Source organism: Pongo abelii, chromosome 15, assembly GCF_028885655.2.
Source record: "Pongo abelii isolate AG06213 chromosome 15, NHGRI_mPonAbe1-v2.0_pri, whole genome shotgun sequence".
Taxonomy (NCBI): Eukaryota; Metazoa; Chordata; class Mammalia; order Primates; family Hominidae; genus Pongo; species Pongo abelii.
The window spans coordinates 24,849,812-24,874,637 of record NC_072000.2 but is presented as its reverse complement, the minus strand read 5'-3'; the positions used below and the strand labels follow the sequence as shown (position 1 = coordinate 24,874,637).

General features: G+C 43.4%; 1 protein-coding gene across 23 annotated transcripts in view; it reads left to right on the top strand.

Annotated features, from left to right (window-relative positions):
• The first annotated feature begins 360 nt into the window (after positions 1 to 360).
• Positions 361 to 24,826, top strand: part of CHD8 (chromodomain helicase DNA binding protein 8) — a 70,837-nt gene continuing 46,371 nt past the window's right edge. For 3 of the 23 annotated variants that reach the window (XM_063715482.1, XM_063715478.1, XM_063715472.1), the window contains exons 1-2: positions 362 to 490; positions 23,101 to 24,158. In XM_063715482.1, the coding sequence (XP_063571552.1) occupies positions 23,316 to 24,158 (843 nt within the window). In that variant the 5' untranslated portion in view covers positions 362 to 490; positions 23,101 to 23,315. Of the gene's footprint in view, positions 491 to 1,377; positions 1,573 to 1,661; positions 1,826 to 17,355; positions 17,782 to 18,009; positions 18,075 to 23,100; positions 24,159 to 24,826 lie in introns of those variants that run through there. The other 20 variants (XM_063715496.1, XM_063715490.1, XM_063715483.1 and 17 more) reach the window with 13 other exon arrangements.

The window sequence follows — 24,826 nt, the reverse complement described above, 5'->3', positions numbered from 1 at the left end:
CAGAACGCCGACAGGGGCTTCACATTCTTTAAACACTCTCACCCAGTCCCGGAGTCCGAGCCAAGATGGCTTCCCAGAAGTAGGTAACTAAGTGTTGTTTTATAGTTCAGAACGCCCCCAATGGCGGGGGTCAAAAAAAGATGCCGAGGGGCCTGGCCGCCTGTGAACTGAGTCGTCAGAGGGGAGCCGCCGCCAGATTTTATTTTCAATCAGGCATATTTGTGGTCGCCTACGTACCCGTCTCATCCTCCTAGGACCTTCCACCCTCAAGAGACTTCCTGGATGGCGCTCACACTAGCTCGCTGGAAGAGGCCGGGCTTCGGTGCTGCCATTGGCGGATGGGAGCGCAGGGGGGCGGAGCCTAGGGAGAATGGACTACTAGCAAGCTAGATTGAGGCGAGGGCTGGCCATGCTCCGCCGGAAGGCGCCTTGTTCTCGGAGAGGGTGAGTTGAAACGCTGCCTGGAAAGGAAGCACCAGGACTTGCACAGGTAGGCTTCCCGCTCGCACCCACTCCTCAGTGCTGGGCCAGGAGTCAGCAAAAGCTGAGGCTTTCAGAGATTTGATTTAAGTAACTCCTCCTCCTCTCTCTTCTACCCCCTGCTCGCCCCCCAGTTGTGAGGGATCAGGTGCGGGGTGATGCTCCGGACTGAACCAGTCTCCTTTGTGAGAGGCCGGGGGAGAGGATGGCTGCTGGGCCGCGGGGTCCGAGCCGGGCCGAGCCGCGAGGGACTGCTTGGGACGCTGTGGAGTTTTCAGGGCTTGTCATTGCATTACTGGGCGTAGTGTAGATTGGAGGCGGCGCCTTGTTCTCTCTTCAGAGAAGGGAAAACTCCCCGGCCCCGTTTGGTTACTCCACCTATTCAGAAATAGGTGGTTAGGGTTTTCTACTTCTTTTTATTTTTCTTTTTTCTTCTGTATTTTAATAATAAAGGTGGGTAGGAAAGCTTGGGGTAAGCGTAAGCAGATTGTTACTCATTCTCAGGTGTAAGTTCTGTGGGTCTCCTGGGAGTGAAGAGCAGGCTGTTGGAGAATGTTTAGAGATGGTGAGAAGAGAGGAGCTCAAGCCTTGCATCTTCCTTGACAGGTCTGCAGAGCTCACTGGTTTTCCGTTGCATTATGTAAACTTTTCACTGATAGAAGACCCCTCCCCCTGCCTTGGAGCGAATGCAGTTTCTTTATTTACCTGTCTCTAGCGACGCAGGGAATTTCCCTGCAGCAGCTGTATAAATGCAGCAGTCTCTTGCTTTTTAAGGGACAGTCTTGAAGCGATTAGGGTCTTCACAGAAAAGGTATATAGTGGACCGATCTCTTTTGTATGGCTAAGCAAAGTGAGCCAGAAGTCAAAGATTTAGAACTCTGTCTTTTTCTATTAAAGAATAAACACCGGAGCGCCCCAAACACAAGCCGGGGGAGCTGCCTTATCAGTGTCTGCTGCATCCTACCATCACACCGGCGTCTACAGATCGTTTCATCTCCATGCTTTTCTGAGTTTGTCGACTCAGTCAAGGATTCTCAGCCTAGGTTAGCATCTGCTGAAGTCATCTGGTGTGGGGCACATTCCATATCGAAAGTGAGTTTGTGATTTGGATAGTGTCCTCTGTTAGTTAATTAGATCGTGTTTTCTGCTTAGGAATTTCTTTTGTATTGGTCACCCAATAGGTTTCAGAACAAATTCTAGTCAACCTCATAGAGCAAGATGTGAGAAACTTATTTCAAGTACTTTGGAATTATCTCAACCGATAAAAAAAGAGTTATGATAAGAAAAACACTTTCCATGTAAGAAGACCTTCTGTTGCAAGAGAGGCGTGTCAGTGGATCTGAAGGCAAGTGAAAGACATTGGCCAAAGAGAGAGTAGGCAAGTGTGAAGAGACAGGCTTGGGAGAAGGTTTAAAACTGAAATAGTGGGCTAGGCGCCGCGGCTCATGCTTGTAATCCCAGCACTTTGGGAGATGGAGGTGGGTGGATCACTTGAAGTCAGGAGTTCGAGACCAGCCTGACCAACATGGTGAAACCCCGTCTAAAAGTACAAAAAATACAAAAAAAAAATGAGCCGGGCATGGTGATGCGCACCTGTAGTCCCAGCTACATGGGAGGCCAAGGCATGAAAATCGTTTGAACCCTGGAGGTGGAGATTGCAGTGAGCCAAGATCGTGCCACTGCATTCCGGCCTGGGCGACACAGCCAGAGTGAAATAGCAAAGGAGTAATGGATTGGGATAAGGGATATAATGGAACAGTGTATGAGTACTTGAACAGTTTTTGTATTCTCCATGTTTGATCTGTCCTGTGCATCTGTTCTTTTGGTTTTGTCAGTCTTCTTTTCTTTCTTTTTTTTTTTTTTTTGAGACGAGTCTCCCTGTGTCACCGAGGCTGTAGTGCAGTGGCGCGATCTCGGCTCGCTGCAACCTCCGCCTCCTGGGTTCAAGTGATTCTCCTGCTTCAGCTTCCCAAGTAGCTGGGGTTAAGGCATGTGCCACCACACCTGGCTAATTTTTTGTATTTTTAGCAGAGACAGGGTTTCACCATGTTGGCCAGGCTTGTCTCAAACTCCTGGCCTCAGGCTGGTCTGCCTGCCTGGGCCTCCCAAAGTGCCAGGATTACAAGCGTAAGCCACCACACCTGGCCTGAAGTTTTCTTTTACCTGAAGTTTATTTAACATTTATTGCATTCTGGCTGGGTGCAGTGGCTCACGCTTGTAATCCCAGCACTTTGGGAGGTCAAGGCGGGCATCCTAGCCAACATGCTGAAACCCCATCTCTACTTAAAAAAATACAAAAATTAGCTGGGCGTGGTGGCGCGGTCCTGTAGGCCCAGCTACTCGGGAGGCTGAGGCAGGAGAATCACTTGAACCAGGGAGGCGGAGATGGCAGTGAGCCTAGATCGCGCCACTGCACTCTAGCCTGGTGACAGAGCGAGACTCCATCTCAAAACAACAACAAAACATTTACTGCATTCTAGATTTTGTCTTGGATAACCCTTTTCTCCTTTAATCTCTCAGTTTTGTGGGTGAGTAAACTTTAAATGAAACTCTAAAGCTTTCATTGTATTTGTATTGTAAAATAAGTCCACCTCTTTGTAGTTACTTAATGTTTTACGTTTAAACTACAAAGTATCTTAATCTCTGAGGTTTCTCATTAAGCTGTTCTCTAGGTAACATTTCTTTTGCCCTTTTATTATTAATTATATAGTTTCCATCCTTCACTAGGCCCTTAGTTTGTTAATGTTACATGAAGCAAAATGGTCAACTTCAAAATATCTTATTTGTTGCCTTCAGGTTGCAGCAAGAGACTTAAAGCACATAATTTCTACCCATTAATTGTATGGTACAGTATAATAAAAAGTCCAGCAGGCACAGATAGAAATTAGCCTGGCATAGATAATTACTTTTTTTTTTTTTTTTTTTTTTTTGAGACACAGTCTCACTCTGCTGCCTAGGCTGGAGTGCAATGGGGCGATCTCGGCTCAGCACAACCTCTGCCTCCCGGGTTCAAGTGACTCTCCTGCCTCAGCCTCCCGAGTAGCTGGGACTATAGGTGTGTGCCACCATGCCCGGCTAATTTTTTGTATTTTTAGTAGAGTCGGGGTTTCACTATGTTGGCAAGGCTGGTCTCAAACTCCTGGGCTCAAGCTATCCTCCTGTCTCTGCCTCCCTAAGAGCTGGGATTACAGGTGTGAGCTACTGCGCCCGGCCAATAATTACTTTTACATTAGTCTTCAGCAGGGAAAGATCCAGGAATATATTTTAAGCAGTGGAGCAGTGTAGGGATCTTAGACAACATTCTAACCTCTTCAAATTCAGATTCTCCTGTAGTATATTCTCACTAGTTTGTTTGGAAAGAGTTTCCAGAACTATGATTTACTGTTATGTGTAATTATTAAGAAAGGGTTGACCTTGTCATTTAAGGAGTGAAATATCCCTGATTTTCTTTCCTTTGTATATTAATATTTCCATAGATATTTATTGTATATGACTTCATTTTATTTGTTGTTTGTTTCATTTTAAAAAGATAATTAAATAGCATGCTACTGAAATTACCAGATAATTTCCAGGACTGTGCTTCATTGCTCCCTTGTATGTTAGCACCTTAAATGTGATAGTGCCAATCCTTTGGGTAGTATCTCAATATTCCAGTGATTAGTAATTTCCTAATAACACCTTTTTGTTTTCAGAGTCTGTAATTCTTCTAAGACTATGTCAGTAGCTTTCCAATAAAGGATATATAGTAACTGAATTCTTAATTTTATTTGAGAAGAAGGATACTCAACAGCTATAAGGTCTTACACTTTTTTTTTCTTTTTTTCTCTTTTTTTTTTTTTTAAGAGACAGGATCTTACTCTGTTTGTTATGTAGGCTGGAGTGCAGTGGTGCAATTATAGCTCACTGCAACCTCAAACTTTTTGGCCCAAGTAGTCCTCCTGTCTCAGCCTCCCAAGTAGCTGGGGTTACAGGTCGGCCCATATCACAGTGCTCAGCTGAGAGCTGTAAAATGTTTAAGGTTTCTCAGATTGTCTCTTGTGTTATTATAGAAACCTTTGGAATTTCCTGCTTTCTTTTTTTCTTCCACTACATACTTTGGGGATGCACTATATCTTTGGGGATTATTTCTTTGGGACATGGTTATTCAGAAGTACATTGTCATATTAGTGATATGGGAATTTCTTTTTGGTTAGTTCTAGAAGAAACCAGTGATTTCTGTAGTTTGGCTGCCTATTTAGATAGACCCAAATCATAACAATTTCATGTATGGAACATGATTTTATCAGATATACATCTATCTAAGTAAACAGCACTAATGGTAAGATGTTTCTGGATTTTTGAATTTTTTCGTCTTTTTTTTCATTTTCTATTGCTGCTGCACAAATTAGTGGATTTTTGAATAGGGGCTAGCAAGTTGCATGAACATTGAACTTTTACTCAGTATTTTTCATTTCTTCTACTCAGTACCCAGTCATTCTTGTTTTTCCTCCCCTTCTTGGGTCTGGGGCACATCAGTCAGTTCTTCCTTAATTTGCATATCAATTCTCCTATAAAATGTAGTGCTTTCGCCTGTTTTACAAATATGACTGCTTTTTTAAATGAAAATTTAACTATATAGTGTAGGCAATAGTTACGTCCTTTCACTATGCTCCCAAAAGTCATGGGAGTCAAAAGCTAAGTAAGCTGGATGTGGGCATGGGAACTACCAAGGGACAGTCTACTCAGTTGGAAACTAAAAGTTACCGCAAGCAGGTATTGTGAAGTAAACGGAATACTTAAGAAATAGACACTGACGTATTCCTACAAACATAAAAGTGATTAGTTGAATTACCTGGGATGTTACTCTAGATCACAAGTGCTGGTTGAAATCTGTTTCATGGTTATGATGTTAAAGACTTGTGCTGCTTTCTCAGCACGGTAGTACTGGAGTCCTTTCATCCTGCCCAGCAGTCCTGCCATTCTAATTGTGAAACTTTTACATCTATTTCGGTATCCCTCCATTCTGCCTAACAGATCAGCTCTGCCAAGTCTCTGAGGAGTAATTTTGCTTTGAGAGAAGCCTTCAGTGGTACTGTTTTAAGATATTGGATGGAGAATAATAAATTCCTTTTTATTTGCCTACTATATGCCAAACATTGTATGTTATCTTTTAATCTTAAGAATAACTGAAATGTATGTGGTGCTAGTTTCATTTTACAGGGAAAATAAAGACTGTGAGGTTAGGTAACACAACCAAGAGTAGGAGGAGTTCTGGTCTGACTTCAAAGCCCCATTTATTATCCAGCCTCCCTCCTTTTATTTTATTTTATTTTATTTATTTATTTTGCGATGAAGTCTCACTCTGTCACCCAAGCTGGAGTGCAGTGGCGCAATCTCGGCTCACTGCAAGCTCCGCCTCCTGGGTTCCCGCCATTCTCCTGCCTCAGCCTCCCGAGTAGGTGGGACTACAGGCGCCCGCCACCACGCCCGGCTAATTTTTTGTATTTTTAGTAGAGATGGGGTTTCACCTTGTTATCCAGGATGGTCTCGATCTCCTGACCTCGTGATCTGCCCGCCTCGGCCTCCCAAAGTACTGGGATTCAAAGTACTGGGATTACAGGCGTGAGCCACCGTGCCCAGCCCAGCCTCCTTCCTTTTAAAAGTTCAGTGCTGGTCCAGGCGCGGTGGGTCACGCCTGTAATCCCAGCACTTTGGGAGGGCGAGGCAGGCGGATCATGAGGTCAGGAGTTTGAGACCAGCCTGACCAACATGGTGAAACCCCCGTCTCTACTAAAAATTAAAAAAAAAAAAATTAGCCGGGTGTAGTGGCGCGCGCCTGTAGTCCCAGCTACTCAGGAGGCTGAGGCAGGAGAATTGCTTGAATCTGGGAGGCGGAGCTTTCAGTGAGCTGAGATTGAGCCACTGCACTCCAGGCTGGGCGACTGAGTGAGACTGCGTCTCAAAAAACAAAAAAAAGTTCCGTGCTGACCCCTGTGTGCAAACTGTTTTTGACCACAGCACTAGACAGGTAGGTATTCAGTAGCCTGTTAAAGCTGTGCCTTTGAAAATTGTAGAACCTTGAGAATGTAAGATTTATTTATTTCTTTGTATCTCTGTTAAAAGGAAAAAGAATAAATTGTTTGTTTCTTTTATTTAACTTAGTTATTTTGAAGATAAGATTATGTGAAATACTTTAAGCTGTACAGGGGAAAATGACTTGGTCAGTCTTGCATATAACTCACTTTTTTAGCCAATGCAAGTCAGTTTAGCCTATTAAAATTTCATGAATCCCATGTCACTGGGGTCAGTTTTTAGGCACAGGTCTGATAATAACAGTACTTTATGATGTTTCTCCTCCCACACATACTCTTTTAGCATAATGGTTGCAGTGAAAAGAATTCCGTATAGCCTCTGGTTATTAAGTAAATATTTATATATTTCTATTAGGCTGAACTCATTTATGTGTACTTGGCTCAGTTAAAATAGGGCATGCAGGAATGTATGTGGGGGAGCATGAAGAGGACAGGAATCTGTTACCTAAATTAATATATATTGTTACTTACGTTGGATCCCCAAAAGTGGTAGTATAAGGTGAACATTGGCCCAGTTAGATTTCTCATCTAGAACACAGAGTATTATTTTCACCTTAGTGACCATGAGCCAGTGAAGAGCAACTTCTCCAGATCCAGTCCAAACTTGACCTAAGTCTAATGTTCTCCAAAGATTAGGCTCTTATTTTCTGTCTTCAGACTTAGGCCAAAACTTGAGGGTTTTACTGGAAAAAAAAAATCTACAATGAGGTTGACTTAGAAAAAAAAAGAATCCATGCTCTATTTTTGAGTCATAAGGATATAGTGTCATCCAGCCGGGCGCAGTGGCTCACGCCTGTAATCCTAGCACTTTGAGAGACTGAGGCGAGTTGATCACCTGAGGTTGGGAGTTTGAGAGCAGCCTGACCAATATGGCTAAACCCCGTCTCTACTAAAAATACAAAAATTAGCCAGATGTGGTGGTGCGTGCCTGTACTCCCAGCTACTCAGGAGGCTGAAGTGGGAGAATCACTTGAACCCTGGAGGAGGAAGTTGCAGTGAGCTGAGATCACGCTACTGCATTCAAACCTGGGCAACGGGGAGACCCTGTCTCCAAAAAAAAAAAAAAAAAAAAAAAAGATATAGTGTCCTCCGTTCACTTCTTGCCACAGCTGGAATTGGTCACCACTGAGGCATTATAGTCCTAATCCTAACGGGGTAACTAGCATTTCATTACTGTCAACAGCGAGTACTGCACTCTAGGAAACAGTCTTTTATGTGTAGTGCCATACAACCCCTTTTGCTTTATGTAAAAGCTGTGTCTGCTACAGCTACTAAAAAGTGAAGGTGCTTGTGATTTTATGATACTTCTGAATGTTTCTGGTAGGAAACTGTGCTACTGCCCTTTTGTTGTCATGCAGTCTGAGTGAGGGAAGCCATTGCTTTGGCTCAGAAACCTCTCTCCCACACACCTTCAACTGGAAATTCAGTGCATTCCTTCAACAAAAATACATTTAATGCCCATTACCACCCGATAAGCAAAGGCAATACTGTAATGGACAAGTCATAGACAAGCCCTTACCCTTGTGGAACTTGCATTCTAATGGGGGAGAGAGAGTAGACATCAAACAATTATGTAATCAGTTATTCAATCTTTACAACAAAGGAGAAGTACTGGATGTTATAAGATAATTTATAATGGGGCATGTAACCTAGAGCATAGTATAGTAAGGTGGTTAAGAATGTGTCTTCTGGAGCTACACTGCCTAAATTTGAATCTGGTACTACTTTTCACTAGCTGTAGGATATTGGGCAAGGTATTATCGCTTTGTGCCTCAGTTTCCACATCTGTGAAATAGAGATAGTTATTTTAGTCTTGTTAAGAAAATTAAATAAGAGGCCAGGAGCTGTGGCTCATGCCAAAGTAATCCTAGCGCTTTGGGAATTTGAGGCAGGCTGATCACTTGAGACCAGGAGTTCCAGACTAGCCTGGGCAACATGGCGAAACCCCGTCTCTACCAAAAATGCAAAACTAGCCGAGCGTGGTGGTGTGTGCCTGTTGTCCCAGCTGCTTGGGAGGCTGAAGCAGATGAATTGCTTGAGCCTGGGAGACAGAGGTTGCAGTGAGCCAAGATGCTGCCACCTCCAGCTTGGGTGACAGAATGATACCCTGTCTCAAAAAAAAAAAAAAAAAAGGAAGAAAATTAAGTATGTTAATACATTTTCATTGCTTAGAAGAGTGCCTGGCATGTAGTGTACATTCAGCAATTTTAGCTGTTACTAGTCTGGGAAATCAAGGAAAACTTTTTTCTTTTTTCTTTTTTTTTTGAGACGGAATCTCACTGTGTTACCCAGGCTGGAATGCAGTGGCGCGATCTTGGCTCACTACAACCTCTGCTGCCTGGGTTCAAGCAATTCTTCTGCCTCAGCCTCCCGAGTAGCTGGGATTACAGGTGCCTGTCACTGCACCTGGCTAATTTTTGTAGTTTTAGTAGAGACGGGGTGTCACCATCTTTTTTTTGAGACGGAGTCTCGCTCTGTCACCAGGCTGGAGTGCAGTGCCACGATCTCGGCTCACTGCAACCTTCACCTCCTGGGTTCAACTGATTCTTCTGCCTCAGCCTCCTGAGTAGCTGGGATTACAGGTGCCCGCCACCACGCCCAGCTAATTTTTGTACTTTTAGTAGAGACAGGGTTTCACCATCTTGGCCAGGCTGGTCTCGAACTCCTGACCTTGTGATCCACCTGCCTCGGCCTCCCAAAGTGCTGAGATTACAGGTATGAGCCACCGCGCCCAGCTGACTTTTTTTTTTTTTTTTTTTTGGAGACCGAATCCTGCTCTGTCGCCCAGGCTGGAGTGCAGTGGCACGATTTTGGCTCACTGCAACCTCTGCTTACTGGATTCAAGCAATTCTCCTGCCTCAGCCTCCCAGGTAGCTGGGATTACAGGCGCACACCACCACACCTGGCTAAATTTTTATTTTATTTTTAGTAGAGATGGGGTTTCACCATCTTGGCCAGGCAGGTCTTGAATTCCTGACCTCGTGATCCACCCGCCTTGGTCCAAAGTGCTGGGATTACAGGTGTGAGCCACCGTGGGCCTGGCCCAACTTTTTGCTGAAATGAGCTTTGAAGGATAAGTAAGAATTAAAGTGGCAGAATGGAAGAGAACCAGTTAGAGGGTAATTGCAGTAGTCCAGGGAAATGAAGATGGTAAATTGAGCCATCTTTTGAGCCAAAGGGTAATAAAGGCAGAAGTAGATGGATTTGAGGGATCTTTAGGAGGTAAAGATGGGAATTTAAAATACTGGGTACGGGTAGTAAGGTAGGTTTCTGGTCTGTGCAACCATGACTATCCAGATAGGAGATGCTGGAGAATGATTACCAGTTTGTGTATGTGTGCATGTGGTAGTGGGATGAGGATGGGGGAACTGGAGAGTCTACCAAGAAAAGCTATGGATTAAGCAGGGAGATATACAGACCTAGAGTTCAAAGGTGACATTTTGCCCAGAGATGTGAGAGACATAAGCATATAATTTATTGAAGAAAATAATGAATAATAATTGAGGTGATGTATTGGAATTAGATATCCTTGCAAAGAAAGTATAGAATGAAAAGAAGGCCTAGGACCAAAGTGAACTTCAATTAAAGGGGTGGTATAGGAAAAAAGTAGCAAATAAATGTTTTTGTTTTTTTTTTTAAAGTGGTTAAATAGATTGAAGGAAAACTTGAAAAGTGGTGTCCTGTAAGCCATGGGAAAAAAAATATGTTTGAGGGTGGGAGTGGTGTTTTTGCAATTTTTATGACCCTTCCTTGGATCCTTTAGAATATGAAGTCTCACCACTCAAAATGGGATACTAGTGACATAGAACATCTAGAGCAGGCTTAGGCTGACCAAAGCCATTTAGTCGAACATGATCTTCAGACTCTAGAATCTAGAATGTAGCTATTCCTGTTCACCTTAAATTAGATTTAATATAAAGGGAGAGAGAGCTAGAGTGTGCACTCAAGCTTATAGGTGTTAGCCAACTGAAACTAAACTATTTTGGAGGCCGTTAATCTGGGTAGTGATCCTCTCTCAGGCTGATTACTGTATCCTAGGTATAGATATTGGCAAAAACAATTTTTTTTCCAATTTATCCAACAGCATTTGTCGAGTACCTACTAGGACTTAGCAGTTATGTGTCAAGTACTGTGCCAGTTGTTTCATTAATCCTTATAAATGTTCCTGTAACTTAATACTGTTATCCCCTTTATGTAGAGGAATGAGCTAGACTCAGAAAGGCTGATTTTCTTGATGGGACAGAAATTTGAACCCGGGTCCCTTGGACTTCAAAGCTCATTATATTTCCATATACAAATGTAAGTAAAATATAAAGTAAAAGATAATTATCCTAAAAGAGGACTACACATAATGCTATGAAAACTCACATGGACAGATTCACTTCTGGTTTGACAGTGGAAAGTAGGTATCAGAAAGGCTTTCAATTATTACATCCAGTGGACATTTTAAAGTTTTTTTTTTTTTTTTTTGAGACAGAGTCTCGCTCTGTCGCCCAGGCTGGAGTGTAGCGGCGCGATCTTGGCTCACTGCAAGCTGCGCCTCCCAGGTTCACGCCATTCTCCTGCGTCAGCCTCCAGAGTAGCTGGGAATACAGGCGCCCACCACCACACCTGGCTAATTTTCTGTTATTTTTTAGTAGAGACGGGGTTTCATCATGTTAGCCAGGATGGTCTCGATCTCCTGACCTCGTGATCCTCCCGCCTCGGCCTCCCAAAGTGCTGGGATTACAGGCGTGAGCCACAGTGCCCAGTCCTAAAATTCTTATATGGTTGAACATTTTTGCTTTGTTTGATATAATTGATCACTCTTCCCCTGCAAATCTCTATTCTCTGCCTCTGTGACACTGCACTCACTGTCTTGCTTCTCTAGCTGTTTTTTCTTTACCTGCTTAAGAAGTCATTATTCTGATTCTTAATTTCTGATGTTCTCCTGGGTTCCTCCTTAGCTTTTCTCACTCCACTAAAAATCTCAGTTGGGTTTCCAGCTAAGTGTTTTCTTTTTTTTTTTTTTTTTTTTGAGACTCTGTCACCCAGGCTGGAATGCAGTGGTGCAATCTCAACTCACTGCAAGCTCCACCTCGCGGGTTCACACCATTCTCCTGCCTCAGCCTCCCGAGTAGCTGGGACTACAGGTGCCCCCCACCACGCCCAGCTAATTTTTTGTATTTTTAGTAGAGACGGGGTTTCACCGTGTTAGCCAGGATGGTCTCGATCTCCTGACCTCGTGATCCTCCCGCCTCGGCCTCCCAAAGTGCTGGAATTACAGGTGTGAGCCACTGAGCCCAGCCCAGCTAAGTATTTTCTTTATCCTGCATAGTGTTTAGTTTTCTTAAAAAATTAGCTATTTACAGTCAAAATTCTGGCCTTTGGAAAATCTGAAGTTTTCTTTCAACCTTGGATGTGTGTTTGTATTTGGCAGGACTTAATTAGAGGTGAATTGCAGCTACATTCTTCGGAATGGATATAGGTTCTCCAGTTCTTCACAGACATTAACATTCTCTTGTCTCTCCCAACAATATTTGTGCAGTTGTTCTCTTTCTTTCTTTCTTTCTTTCCTTTCTCCCCTCCCCTCCCGTCCCCTCCCCTCCCATCCCCTCCACTACCCTCCCCTCCCCTCCCCTCCCCTCTCCTCCCCTCTCCTCTCCTCCCCTCTCCTCTCCTCCCCTCTCCTCTCCTCCCCTCTCCTCCCCTCTCTCTTTTCTCCTTTCCGATAGGGTCTCTGTCACCCAGGCTGGAATGCAGTGTCATGAACATGGCTCACTGTAGCCTTAAGTGATCCTCCTGCCTTAGCCTCCCAAGTAGCTGAGACCACAGCATGTGCCACCATGCCTGGCTAATTTTTTATCTTATTTTATTTTGAGACAGGGTCAGACTCTGTTTCCCAGGCTAAAGTACAGTGGCACAGTCTTGACTCACTGCAACCTCAACTTCCCGGGCTCAGGCAATCCTCCTGCCTCAGCCCTCAAAGCAGCTGGGTCTATAGGCCTGTGTCACACGCCTGGCTAATTTTTGTATTTCTGTAGAGACAGGGTTTTGCCGTGTTGCCCAGGCTGGTCTTGAACTCTTGGGCTTAAGCAATCTGCCTGCCTCCGCCTCCCAGTAATGGGATTATAGGCATGAGCCACTGCACCCGGCCTAATTGTAGAGACAGTCTCCCTTTGTTACCCAGGCTGATCTCAAACTCCTGGGCTCAAGCAATTCTCCGGCCTTGGCCTCCTAGCCTTGCAGTTTTTCTTATCCTTGATCTGCTCTTCACATTCCCTGGGTAATCTCCACTTTTACAGCTAACACTTAGTTGCTAATAACTCTCAAAATCTATCTCCAAGCCAGACTTTTAGACTCATACGGCCAACCTCCTACTGAATGTCACTACTTAAGGCAGCTCATTTTCTTTTTGTTTTTTTTGTTTGTTTGTTTGTTTGTTTGTTTTTTGAGGTGGAGTCTCGCTCTGTCACCCAGGCTGGAGTGCAGTGGCGCAATCTTGGCTCACTGCAAGCTCTGCCTCCTGGATTCACGCCATTCTCCTCCCTCAGCCTCCCGAGTAGCTGGGACTACAGGTGCCCACCACCACGCCCTGCTAATTTTTTTGTATTTTTAGTAGAGACGGGGTTTCATCGTGTTAGCCAGGATGGTCTCAATCTCCTGACCTCATGATATGCCCGCCTCGGCCTCCCAAACTGCTGGGATTACAGGCGTGAGCCACCGCGCCCAGCCCTAGGCAGCTCATTTTCAATATGGCTAAACTATTCATCTTTCCCTCTGAACTCCAGGTTCTACTGATTTTTATCCCTTAAGTGTTTCTGGCTTTGTCATTTCCCTCCCATTATTATTTTTTAAACTTGATCTTAGCAAAAGGCCAATGAACAATTCCATCACTATCTTTTGAACCATATTGCTATAATTTAGGCCTTAATAATTGCGTTAGGATTCTTGGTTGCAAACAACAGGAATCATCTTTTGGCTAACTTAAGCAGAAAGAAAATTTATTGGAAGGATATTGAATGGCTCAAAAAAGTAATGGGAATATTAGAGAACCTGGTTTAGAGAATGGTGTGAAATCAAAGGAGGGAAGACCAAAGAGAAGGTCAAGGTCACACCGCTGACCAGTCTATATAGGATGCTACAGTTGGACTCTAATGTCTGCCATTGCCAAATATTGTCTAACTGGTTGGTCCTGGGTCTTTGCATTACTCCTGCAAAGTCAAGACTTCCCCAGCAGGAGTATCCACTTAAACTAGCCTAGGTCATGTGCATGCATACTTCCTCTTTGCTAGGAAGGGGAGGAGGCAATTGAACCCTATCTCCCCAGGCTCCATATGGGGAGATAAGATCCAGCTTTCCATTCAAAATATAGGAAGGGGCCTTTTGGTTGCTGAGCAGAAAAAAAACCAGCAAATGTTCGCTATACAACTCCTTTCTGGTCTCTCACAGCAGCCTCCTAACTGCTTCTGTGTCCTCTGTCCTCTTACCCCCTAAAGCCAGAGTTAGCTAACCAAAATGTAATTCTGATTATGTTATTCCATGTTTCAGTGGCTCCTCATCTACCTGTAAGAAAATGTTATTCAAGGCTCTCCACGCTCTGGCCCTTACCTGTCCCTTCAGCTTCATCTCCATCCAGTTTCTTCTTCGCGATTTACACTTTAGCAAGGCTGAACTACAGAACTAGAGTTTCCTCTACATGTCTCATGCTGTTTCTCATTGCTATGCTTTGTTTTGCCTTCCCTCTTCCTGTCCCTGCTGCCTGAATATTCCTTTCTTACAGCCCACCTTTCCCTCCCACCTGGTAACTTTTCCTCATTGTTTAAGAAACTATTTTCTTGGCTGGACGCGGTGGCTCACACCTGTAATCCCAGCACTTTGGGAGGCTGAGGTGGGTGGAACACCTGAGGTCAGGAGTTCGAGACCAGCCTGGCCAACATGGTGAAACTTCATCTCTACTAAAAATACAAAAATTAGCCGGGCATGGTGGTGGATGCCTGTAATCTCAGCTACTCGGGAGGCTGAGGCAGGAGAATCACTTGAACCCGGGAGGCAGAGGTTGCGGTGAGCGGAGATTGCACTACTGCACTCCAGCCTGGGCAACAGAGTGAGACTCCATCTCAAGAAAAAAAAAAAACCAGCAACAAAAAAAAGAAACTACTTTATTGATGTTTTTTCCTCCTAAGCCCCTGCTGGTCTTATTGAATGTATCACCTTGTATTATAATTGTTTTTATTTGTCACTGTTGTCATACTGCCTACTCTTTACCCTCTTCCCACATACATACACAAATGCACTCTTACTGTGAGCTGAGGGTAGGGATTATGTCTTACTTGTTTTTGGATCCCTAATACTAGCAGATTACTTGGCATGTTATATACTCAATACATATTGAAGTAATAAGAGGCATTTGATGTTGAACTTAGAGGATAATAAGTAAGATTTTGGTAATGCAAAGAAAGAAATTAAAGATGTGTATAATTTGAAGGCAGCAATATTAGGCTCAGATTCGAAAAAATATGACAATAGTAATTTGTTTTTTTTTTTTTTGGCTAGCAAGTATATGTAGACAAATGGTGGAAAATAAGACAGGAAATATAAGATGTTGTCTTAAGTAATTGGGAGCCTTTGAAAATTTTCCAGCACAAGTCTGATTTGGCCATACTGTGTTTTAGGATATTAATCTGGTTGCAGAATGGATTAGTAGGGTGAGTAGAGAGATTATTTATGAGGCTTTTCTCTTACACAAGCAACTACATAAGTAAGGGAGATGGCAGCAGAAATAGGAGTCAGATATATGAATCCTAACTTGCCACTTAGTTTCGTAGTCAAACATTCAACTCTCTAAGCCTCAGTTTTCTCATCTATACACTAAGAAGGTTGACAGAGTCTTTGGCAGCTCCAAAATTTTTGTTGTTGTTGTTGTTTTTTTATTATTATACTTTAAGTTTTAGGGTACATGTGCACAATGTGCAGGTTAGTTACATATGTATACATGTGTCATGCTGGTGTGCCAAAATCTGTTATATATTGTAAGAGAATCAATGACACTTGGCAAATGATTGGATGGTGGCTACAGGGGGAGGTTTTAGAGACTGTTGAGGTTTTGAGCCACAGTGAATGGGAAAACAGTATTGCTGTTTACAGGAGTGGTAATTAGGTGTTTTTAGCAACAGTGGTAATGCTAGGATCTTTAAAAATAGGAGATCTAAAGCAAGTTGATTTTCCTAATTTGTGTCCTTACAGTATAAGAAAATAGGATTTCAATGTTGAAGATACTTTCAGAGGAAACTAATGGTCGGGAGATAAGCCGCCCTTTTTTTTTTTTTCTTTTTTGAGACATTGTTTCACTCTGTTGCTCAGGCTGGAGTGCCTTGGCATGATCTTGGCTCACTGCACCCTCCACCTGCTGGGTTCAAGTAATCCTCGTGCCTCACCCTCCCCAGTAGCTGGGACTACAGGTGAGTGCCACCACTCCCAGCTAGTTTTTGTATTTTTAGTAGAGATGGGGTTTCGCTATGTTGGCCAAGCTGGTCTCAAACTCCTGGCCTCAAGTAATCTGCCCACCTTGGCCTCCCAAATGCTGAGATTACAGGTGTGACCCACTGCACCTGGCCTTTTTTTGCTTTTTTTTTTTTTAGACAGAGTCTCACTTTGTCACCAGGCTGGAGTGCAGTGGCGTGATCTTGGCTCACTGCAACCTCCGCCTCCCAGGTTCAAGTGATTCTGCCTCAGCTTCCCAAGTAGCCGGGACTACAGGCGAATGCCACTACACCCAGTAATTTTTGTATTTTTAGTAGAGACAGGGTTTCACCATGTTGACCAGGATGGTCTAGATCTCTTGACCTCGTGGTCTGCCCGCCTCGCTCTCCCAAAGTGCTGGAATTACAGGTGTGAGCCACTGCGCCCAGCATCTTTCTTTTTTTTTTTTTTAAGAGACTAGGTGTTAGTATATAATGCCCACGCTGGTCTTGAACTCCTGGATACAAGCGATCTGCCCACCTCGGCCTCCCTACGTGCTGGGATTGCAGGCTTGAGCTACCACCGCACGCGGCCTAAACTGCTCTTTTTAATAAGTGTCCTGGCCGGGCCTGATGGCTCACGCCTGTAATCCCAGCACTTTGGGAGGCTGGGGTGGGTGGATCACTTGAGGTCAGGAGTTCGAGACCAGCCTAGCCAACATAGTGAAACCCTGTCTTTACTAAAAATACAAAAATTAGCTAGGTGTGGTGGCAGGCGCCTGTAATCCCAGCTATTCGGGAGGCTGAGGCAAGAGAATCGCTTGAACACGGGAGGCAGAGGTTGCAGTGAGCCAAGATTGCGCCACTACACTCCAGCCTGGGCCACAGAGTGAGACTCTGTCTCAAAAAAGGAAAAAAAAAAGTTTACTTTGGTAAATTTAAGCTTGCACACCATCATTCTGGGGTTGTCTAGTCTCACTGGGAATTAGAGTGATTTCAAGTGACATCGCAAAGTGGACACTGATTAAAAGGTCAAATGGGCTAAGTTTCAAGATATGGGAGAACAGGAAACCGAGTTTAGAGGGTGAGGAGTGTTTGTTTTGAGGGGGCTAAGGGTCGGGAATTGTTAGAGGGCCCCAGGAATTACTGTCTAAAAAGCCGTATTGGTATTGAAGGGTCAGAGTGTCAAAAATGCACGGCAACCTTATGTGTTGTGGCAGAAAGAGTGCTTTAAAAGGCCCCATATTCCAGCTGGGCTGACTCCCACGATGGAGGGAAGAAGATTTGGCCCCTTTTATTAGGTAATGGGATACGGTGTAGTCACTACAGGAGAGGGGTTGACAGGGCTGCTAGAAGGCCGGGGATTCAGAGGGAGGCGGAGCTGGCCTAGCGCGGAACCCTGCCTCCCAAGTTTATACTCTTTAGGGTGAAGAATTCAGTGTAGATGGTATGGAATTTAATCTCCAGGACTGGTTTCGCGTACTATCAGACTGTTCCTCTGGCCAGCCCCCTTTTTTCAAGCAAGCTGCAGGCTTCGCCTCGGCCCTAGAAACCGGATAGGCCTCTCCGTGCGCTCTCAACCTAACCTGCGGGGGAGGGGGAAGGGAGCTCCTTATAGTCCCACCCTTTGCGCTGTTTTGCGTCTTTTCGCCTTTGGTGAGTGGCAGTGCGCTTTAGCCAATGATGGCGCGGGGCGGGCAGGAGCATCGTGTTAGGTTGCGCAGGAGGAGGGGGAACTGGTGCTGGAGAGACAGGGAGAGGGGCGAACCGGCCCCCCACAGCCGCTGCAGGTAAAGCCACCTCTCTCCTCCACTGGGGTGAGGCACAGCTCCTTTTCTCCTTCAGGGCTTGTCGGGCCTCTCAGCCTGCAGCTTCCGCCCTAACATTGCTCCTATCCCGGGCATCCACACCCCCCACCCCCCGCATCTTCCCGTCTTGGCCATCCCCACCCTGGAGGGCACCCCCGCTAGCTCCTTACCTCAAGTGCATGTACCTCATTTCCATTTTGGGGTCTCCAGTTAACAGAAATCTTCCGCCTCTGCTGTATGGACCTTACTGGCACCAACCTCGGCAGTATGAGCAGGTAATGTACCCGGGTCCCCCCCCCACCCCCACCCCAGTCGCGTTTTCCTCTCCATCAACCCCTCACTTCCTCACCTCGCCCTTTCCCTTTTTTCATGAGTGCAGAATCTCTCTAGTTTCTTCTTTATCCCCTGAAAATACATGTCTTTAGCTGTCGTAGTTGCCTATTTTGCTTTTCCGATTTATTCACAAGGTCTTACTTTACCAGCCTTATTTTCCCCCAAATGACCATACCCTTGATTGAAGTGTGAGTGCTTTCTCTTTCAGTAATTGGAAAACAGAAACAGAGTAGCCACACATTTGGCAGTCAGAATGGTGAAGACAGAGAAAATGGCCTAGGATCTTGATCTACTTAGGAAATCTGAGTGGCTCCAATTTGGTCCTATGTCTTTCCATCCTGATCCTTTGCTGACCCTAAATTGTGATTGCATTCACTTTGGATGTTTATTTTTCATTTCTGTATAAGATTTGAGACCCTTTGTGTCTCACAGATGTCTTCATGGTACAGTTTTAAAATACTTCTCTTTTAAAATTATGTTGGTGATTTTCATTTTAGCCCTTTGGATTATTTTATTTTCAAGGTATTTCTCATTTAAATTAAGCTGCTTCTACCCATCTTATGTTTCAGTAACATGTATTTATGTGTATCTGCAACTGATCTTCTTGAAAGGATACAGTTTCCAACAACAAGATTTGTTCTTTGAAGTAAATAAAATAGTTTATTCTTTTCTGAACCTTTGAGCAGCTAGAGGTTAAGTGGTCATGAGTGGTACTTTCTAAAAGTGCACATTACAGAAAGAGGTCAGCATGGCTCAATACTGCATTCGTTCATTGTCTTCTAAGAGGTTGTCACTGCGGAGAAATCTATAAGTGGGCAATAGATATCTGTAGCTCATTTTACATAATTTTATCTATTAGACGACTGAACTAATCTCTTGCAGTGTTTCTCATCCATTATAAACAGTAAATTATGATAAACTCCTTTTGAGAGGCTATAGGAAATCTTATCCCATCCCAAAGATATTGGTAACTCTGCCAAGCCAGGAATGTTTCTTTCTCTGCCCCCTACTCCTCACATGTGTCTTTTACAGATCTTCACTGGCCAGGAAGGCTTTGTCCAGTGTTAATAAATACAAATAGCCTAAACAATGAGATGTAGTTTTTTCACTTGATAAATATAAAATTATAATATTGAATACACCTTTAAGAACTGCACATTTATCTCCACCCTCGGTTGCCAGAAGCCCTTCATAAGGGCCTTAGTCTCCATCCCCCGGTTGAGAATCACTGCTTTGTTGAAAGGTATGGAGAGATTGAGATGGAAAAATATAGGGTAGAATTAAAACAAAATACTTTATCATAGGACAGACAGTTTATTATAGAAATGGGCAAGGGTGAGGAATAACGTAAAATAAGAATGAGAGAGTTGGGACTCTAGATTTCCAAAAAAATCAAGAACTGTCTTAAAGGTGGTAAAGCTGCAGAAGAACATCAGTTTGTACTTGTCTCAAGGGGAAGCAGTAGTTTCACCTTTAAGAAGGAGATGAAGTGAAGGGCTATACTGGCATATATAATAAAGTGTTTTTCTACAGGTAACTGGATTGTTATTTGGCGATTATAGATAGATGGCCTTGGATTTTAACCTTAACTGACTAGTTTGTTACTTTTCCCTTCCACTGCCATCCCTCACCCCCGACATGCCCTCCAAGATTTCTGTCGTGATTCTGGTCATTAGTTTGTAATTATGGAAAGTGACTAAGTACAACCACTAAGTTTTGTCTTTCCTTTTGAGCACATACATGTGTTTCTCTTTTGGGGAATGGTGGGCCAACACTGGCTTTTCATTCTTAATATGATAAAAGTTGGTGTGACTTCTTTATCTAGGCAGTTACTTTGCGTTGAAACCCACTTAACATCTGTTCATTTTTGCTATTAGGGTTTGAATCAAGGAAAGAGAATTCATGAGATGGATGAGCTTGGTAGAATAAATAGGCCATATGTGGATATAGCCAGGGTGACCCACAAGTAGTAGTAGAAGGAGGGTTAAAAAAAGTTAGATGTATGTTGGGAGAAGGTTTAATCTTGTAAGAGTCAAGGACAGTTTAAAGATAGGAGCTAGAAAAGAAGTAGGAGACTAGCATAAAAATTTGAGATGAGTTGGGTCAGTATAGGTGAGAATGATGGGACTGAGAAGTAATGATACTTGGTGGCAAGGTTTTTGAATTATTAGGCATAGACCGAACTAGGAGAAGCAGAAATTTGTTCGAAAATTGGGAAGGGAGAGATAAATGATAATGCATTGATCTTTAAAAAGCTTATACTAAGTCATATGGGGGTAAGGAGATTAATCAGAAACCATTAGCCTTGTTTCTCCTATTTAAAAAAAAAAAAAAATCTGGGTCTAAGATTGGATCATTATGGGGGAAAGGAAGAGCATTAGAATTAACAAATAGCAAGGAATCATGGAAGCGACAAAATACTCCATGGAATAAGGAGCAGGCTATAAACTATTTGCAACGTAAACTTCTAGTTAGTAGAAACTTTCAGCGTGGTGGCTCATGCCTATAATCCCAGCACTTTGGGAGGCTGAGGCGGACGGCTCACCTCTGAGGTCGAGAGTCCGAGAGCAGTCTGACTAACGTGGAGAAAACCTGTCTCTACTAAAAATACAAAATTAGCCGAGTGTGGTGGCGCAGGCCTGTAATCCCAGCTATTCGGGAGGCTGAGGCAGGAGAATCGCTTGAACCCAGGAGGTAGAGGTTGCGGTGAGCCGAGATCGCGCCATTGCACTCCAGCCTGGGCAACAAGAGTGAAACTCTGTCTCAGAAAAAAAAAAAAGAAACTTTCACTGTTGTTTTTATATTACTCCTAGCCGTAGATACTTTAACTTCTGATGGTGAGTAGAGAATGAAAAATAATTGGTGCCAAAGTAGGTATACTGGAAAAAAGTTGATGATAATGGGGAGGAAATTTATTAGTATCAAGTTATTGAGTAGGTTTTCATTAAATCAGGAAACATTCATAACTTTTCTGATTGCCATTTTGAGTAATTTGGAGGCAAATATTAGATATAAGAGGCTGGAATGAGCTGGTGGAATAGACTAGCCAGGAATGGGAGATGGTATGGATCTTGGGTTGAGATATGAAAAGTATGCAATTACTGAAGCAAGGACGATCTTGTTTAACATTGTTGGAGATACATGTATACTTTGTAATGTTGACTCACATGTTTGTTCTCTTTGTCTGTGTTGGAGTATCTGATCTATTAACCCATATTATATTGTTTTATAAGGATAAGTGAGATGGGTTGGGAAGGAAAAAACATAGCATGGGGGTTATATGGAAAAGTCTCCTTCAGTCAGGACTGTGCCTCTGACAAATTTCTTATCTGGTGTCTTCCAAAAGTTAGGAGAAATGGTCTTACCAAGCAAGACTTTCCTGTATTGTCAAATACTGTCATTATATACAAAGAACAGATATTTCTTTTTCATATATTTGGGTTTTATGGTGATATACTTCCCTGTCTTTGATAGCTTTTCTTTTTTCCACTAGTTTCATGAACTTAAAACCCTAGACATGGATTTTGTGAACCTACTTTCAGCCATTCATAAGACAGGTTTTCAAGATAGGAAGCTTTTTAGATCTCATGTTAGAATCAAAGAATACCATTTAGTCTCTGTGAGGATCGAATGGTTTACTCCAGATAATGCGAGCAAGTATAATTCATTAACTGTTTTTTGATTAGCTACTATATGTGCTATGTCCTGCTGGTTCTTTGGGGATCCACAGATAAATAAAACATAGTCCCCACCATCCAAGAACTTTCTCCCAGAGAAAGAGGAGCTGGGCCATGGTACAGAGTTGTGGAGGGTGTACATTGCATACATTCATAACCAATTTTTATATATTTAGTATGGCAGTTTTCCAAGCATCTTGAGAAGTGGGCAACTTTTTACAATTTGCACAAAGGAGCCATTTGGGCCTCCAGAGGATATAGACAGATTTAGGTCATTATAATAAAATATTAAATATAAGTGCTTTAAATAAGGTATAAACAATGGTGTGGGTATTTAAAGGAGGTGGAGGGATCAAGTCATCACAAGTTGCTCAGTTGTTAAAGGGTCAGAGGTTCAGGGCTCACTTAATGGAGTAGAAGACCTTTGAGGGTTGGTAGGATTTTAGCTGTGAGAGATTATTGGCATTGGGATGGAGAGGACGTGTTCCAGGCAGAAAGCACAGCATCATAAGCAAAGTCACACAGGTAGGAATCACATTAAGGGAATTGTGTAGTCTAGTTGGACTGGAATGTAAGATATATGTAAGAGATGGTAAGAGAGGAAGTTGGAAATATAAATTGGAAACAATGTTGAATCCCTTGCAATTGACCTTTTTTGTCTTAAATATGAGAAAGGTTTCTTGAGAGGGGACTTCAGAACAAAAATCCCATTATAGATTAATATGTTAAGTAGAATAAAAGTTGCAAAACTTCCTGGGTAAAATTGTATGATCAGTTTGGTGAGATTGTACTATAAGCCTTGGTTAAAGGTGGTTATTTTTGCCAATAGTAAGTAAAAATATATAAAACACAAGAAAAATTTATGAAATAGAATATATCCAGAAACCTTTATCTATAGAGTCACTGTAATTCTGGTGGCATATTTTTGAGTTCTACTAACTTAAAAACTGAAAATAGAAGGTAAATGAATATTAAATTTTATCTTTACCAAAGAATAATAATTGTTAAAAGAAATGGAGAGAGGCAGCCAAATGCTCTTGACAGACAGAGTCTTTAGAGTTTGTAGGTGTAAGTGCCCAAGAGGAGGTTGTTATTGTTTTTCTCTTTTAGTTTTAGTTTTGAAGCAGAAATATGAGTGTCTTTCTGCTGTATGTCCGTCCTCAGATTTCCTCACATTTCCCTCTTATATTCATGCTATTTGATATTAAGAACAGTACGTAAGAAGGAAAAATTTTCTCTGTGATCACCAACTTTGCTTATTTTTTCATTTGTATTTGTATTCCTACAACAGGAGTTCCACCATCTTCCTCTGAAGACGTAGCCATCTTGCTCCATGAAGGTCAGGACAATCTGACATGCACTTGTTTCTTGCCTCTATACTTGAAGAGTAGTCCTCTTACATTGTGTACATTTTTTTCTTAATAGGGGAGGGGAGGGGAGAGCCAGTACCCCCCCTCCCCTTCCCTCCCTAGACCTTGGAGAAATACCCTCCATTACTTTCCCAAGATGGCAGACCCCATCATGGATTTGTTCGATGACCCAAATTTATTTGGCCTGGACTCTCTGACTGATGACAGCTTTAACCAGGTCACACAAGACCCCATTGAGGAAGCCCTTGGACTGCCAAGCTCTCTGGACTCCTTGGATCAGATGAACCAGGATGGTGGAGGTGGTGATGTGGGGAATTCATCAGCAAGTGAACTGGTCCCTCTACCAGAGGAAACAGCTCCCACAGAACTTCCCAAAGAATCCACAGCTCCAGCTCCAGAATCCATAACCTTGCATGATTATACCACTCAGCCTGCCAGCCAGGAGCAGCCAGCCCAACCTGTCTTACAGACATCGACGCCAACATCAGGACTTTTGCAAGTCTCCAAGAGCCAGGAGATCCTGAGCCAAGGGAATCCTTTCATGGGTGTCTCTGCCACAGCTGTCTCCTCCAGTAGTGCTGGAGGGCAGCCACCTCAGTCAGCCCCTAAGATTGTTATCCTTAAGGCCCCACCAAGCTCCTCAGTCACTGGTGCCCATGTGGCACAAATTCAGGCCCAAGGTATCACCAGCACAGCTCAGCCCCTGGTGGCAGGCACAGCCAATGGTGGAAAAGTCACTTTTACCAAAGTGCTAACCGGCACACCCCTTCGACCAGGTGTTTCCATTGTCTCTGGTAATACAGTGTTGGCCGCCAAGGTCCCTGGGAACCAGGCTGCTGTTCAGCGCATTGTCCAGCCCAGCCGACCAGTAAAGCAGCTGGTCCTCCAGCCAGTTAAGGGTTCAGCTCCTGCTGGAAACCCTGGGGCCACAGGGCCCCCACTGAAGCCTGCAGTTACACTGACCTCTACACCTACCCAGGTGACTTGAGTGAAAGGGGGAGGTGAATTTTGGTTTCATAGAGGGCCCAGCAACTCAGAGAGTGAGCGCATGAGAGCTTTCTCTGAGAAAGCCTATTTAAATTCCATCTTTGCTTTTTATCAGTTAGTGTGACAGCCACATACTTAGTACTTGCTGGTTGGAAGCAGTTAATGTTAACATATTTTTTGAGCTCTTACTACACATTTACATTGTACCTAGCTGGTGCTAAATAAGACAAACACAGTCCCTGTCCTTACAGAGCTCACCGTCTGCCAGGAAAGACAGATATTAAGCAAGAGTTCACAACAATTGTGTGATATAAAGTTTTATGAGAAATATGGGATGCTATGGGAACAAAGAAACATCTTTGAAGAATTATCTTTATATTTGCAAGACTTGTAAAAGCTGTTTATATCTTTCTTTTATTCTTATTACTAAGATTGTCCCCCTCCTACTTTGCTTAGTGAAAGTGTTAGTTTCTAGTGTAAGAAGGTAGAGGCTCTAGCATCTGAATAAAGGGCCAAAAGAGTTGGTGGGGGTGGTGGCACAGTATTGAGATAAGTAGGACTAGCCAGGCACAATGTCTCTCACCTGTGATCCCAGCTACTCAGGAGGCTGAGGCAGGAGGATTGCTTGAGGCCAGAAGTTCAAGACCAGCCTGGGCAACA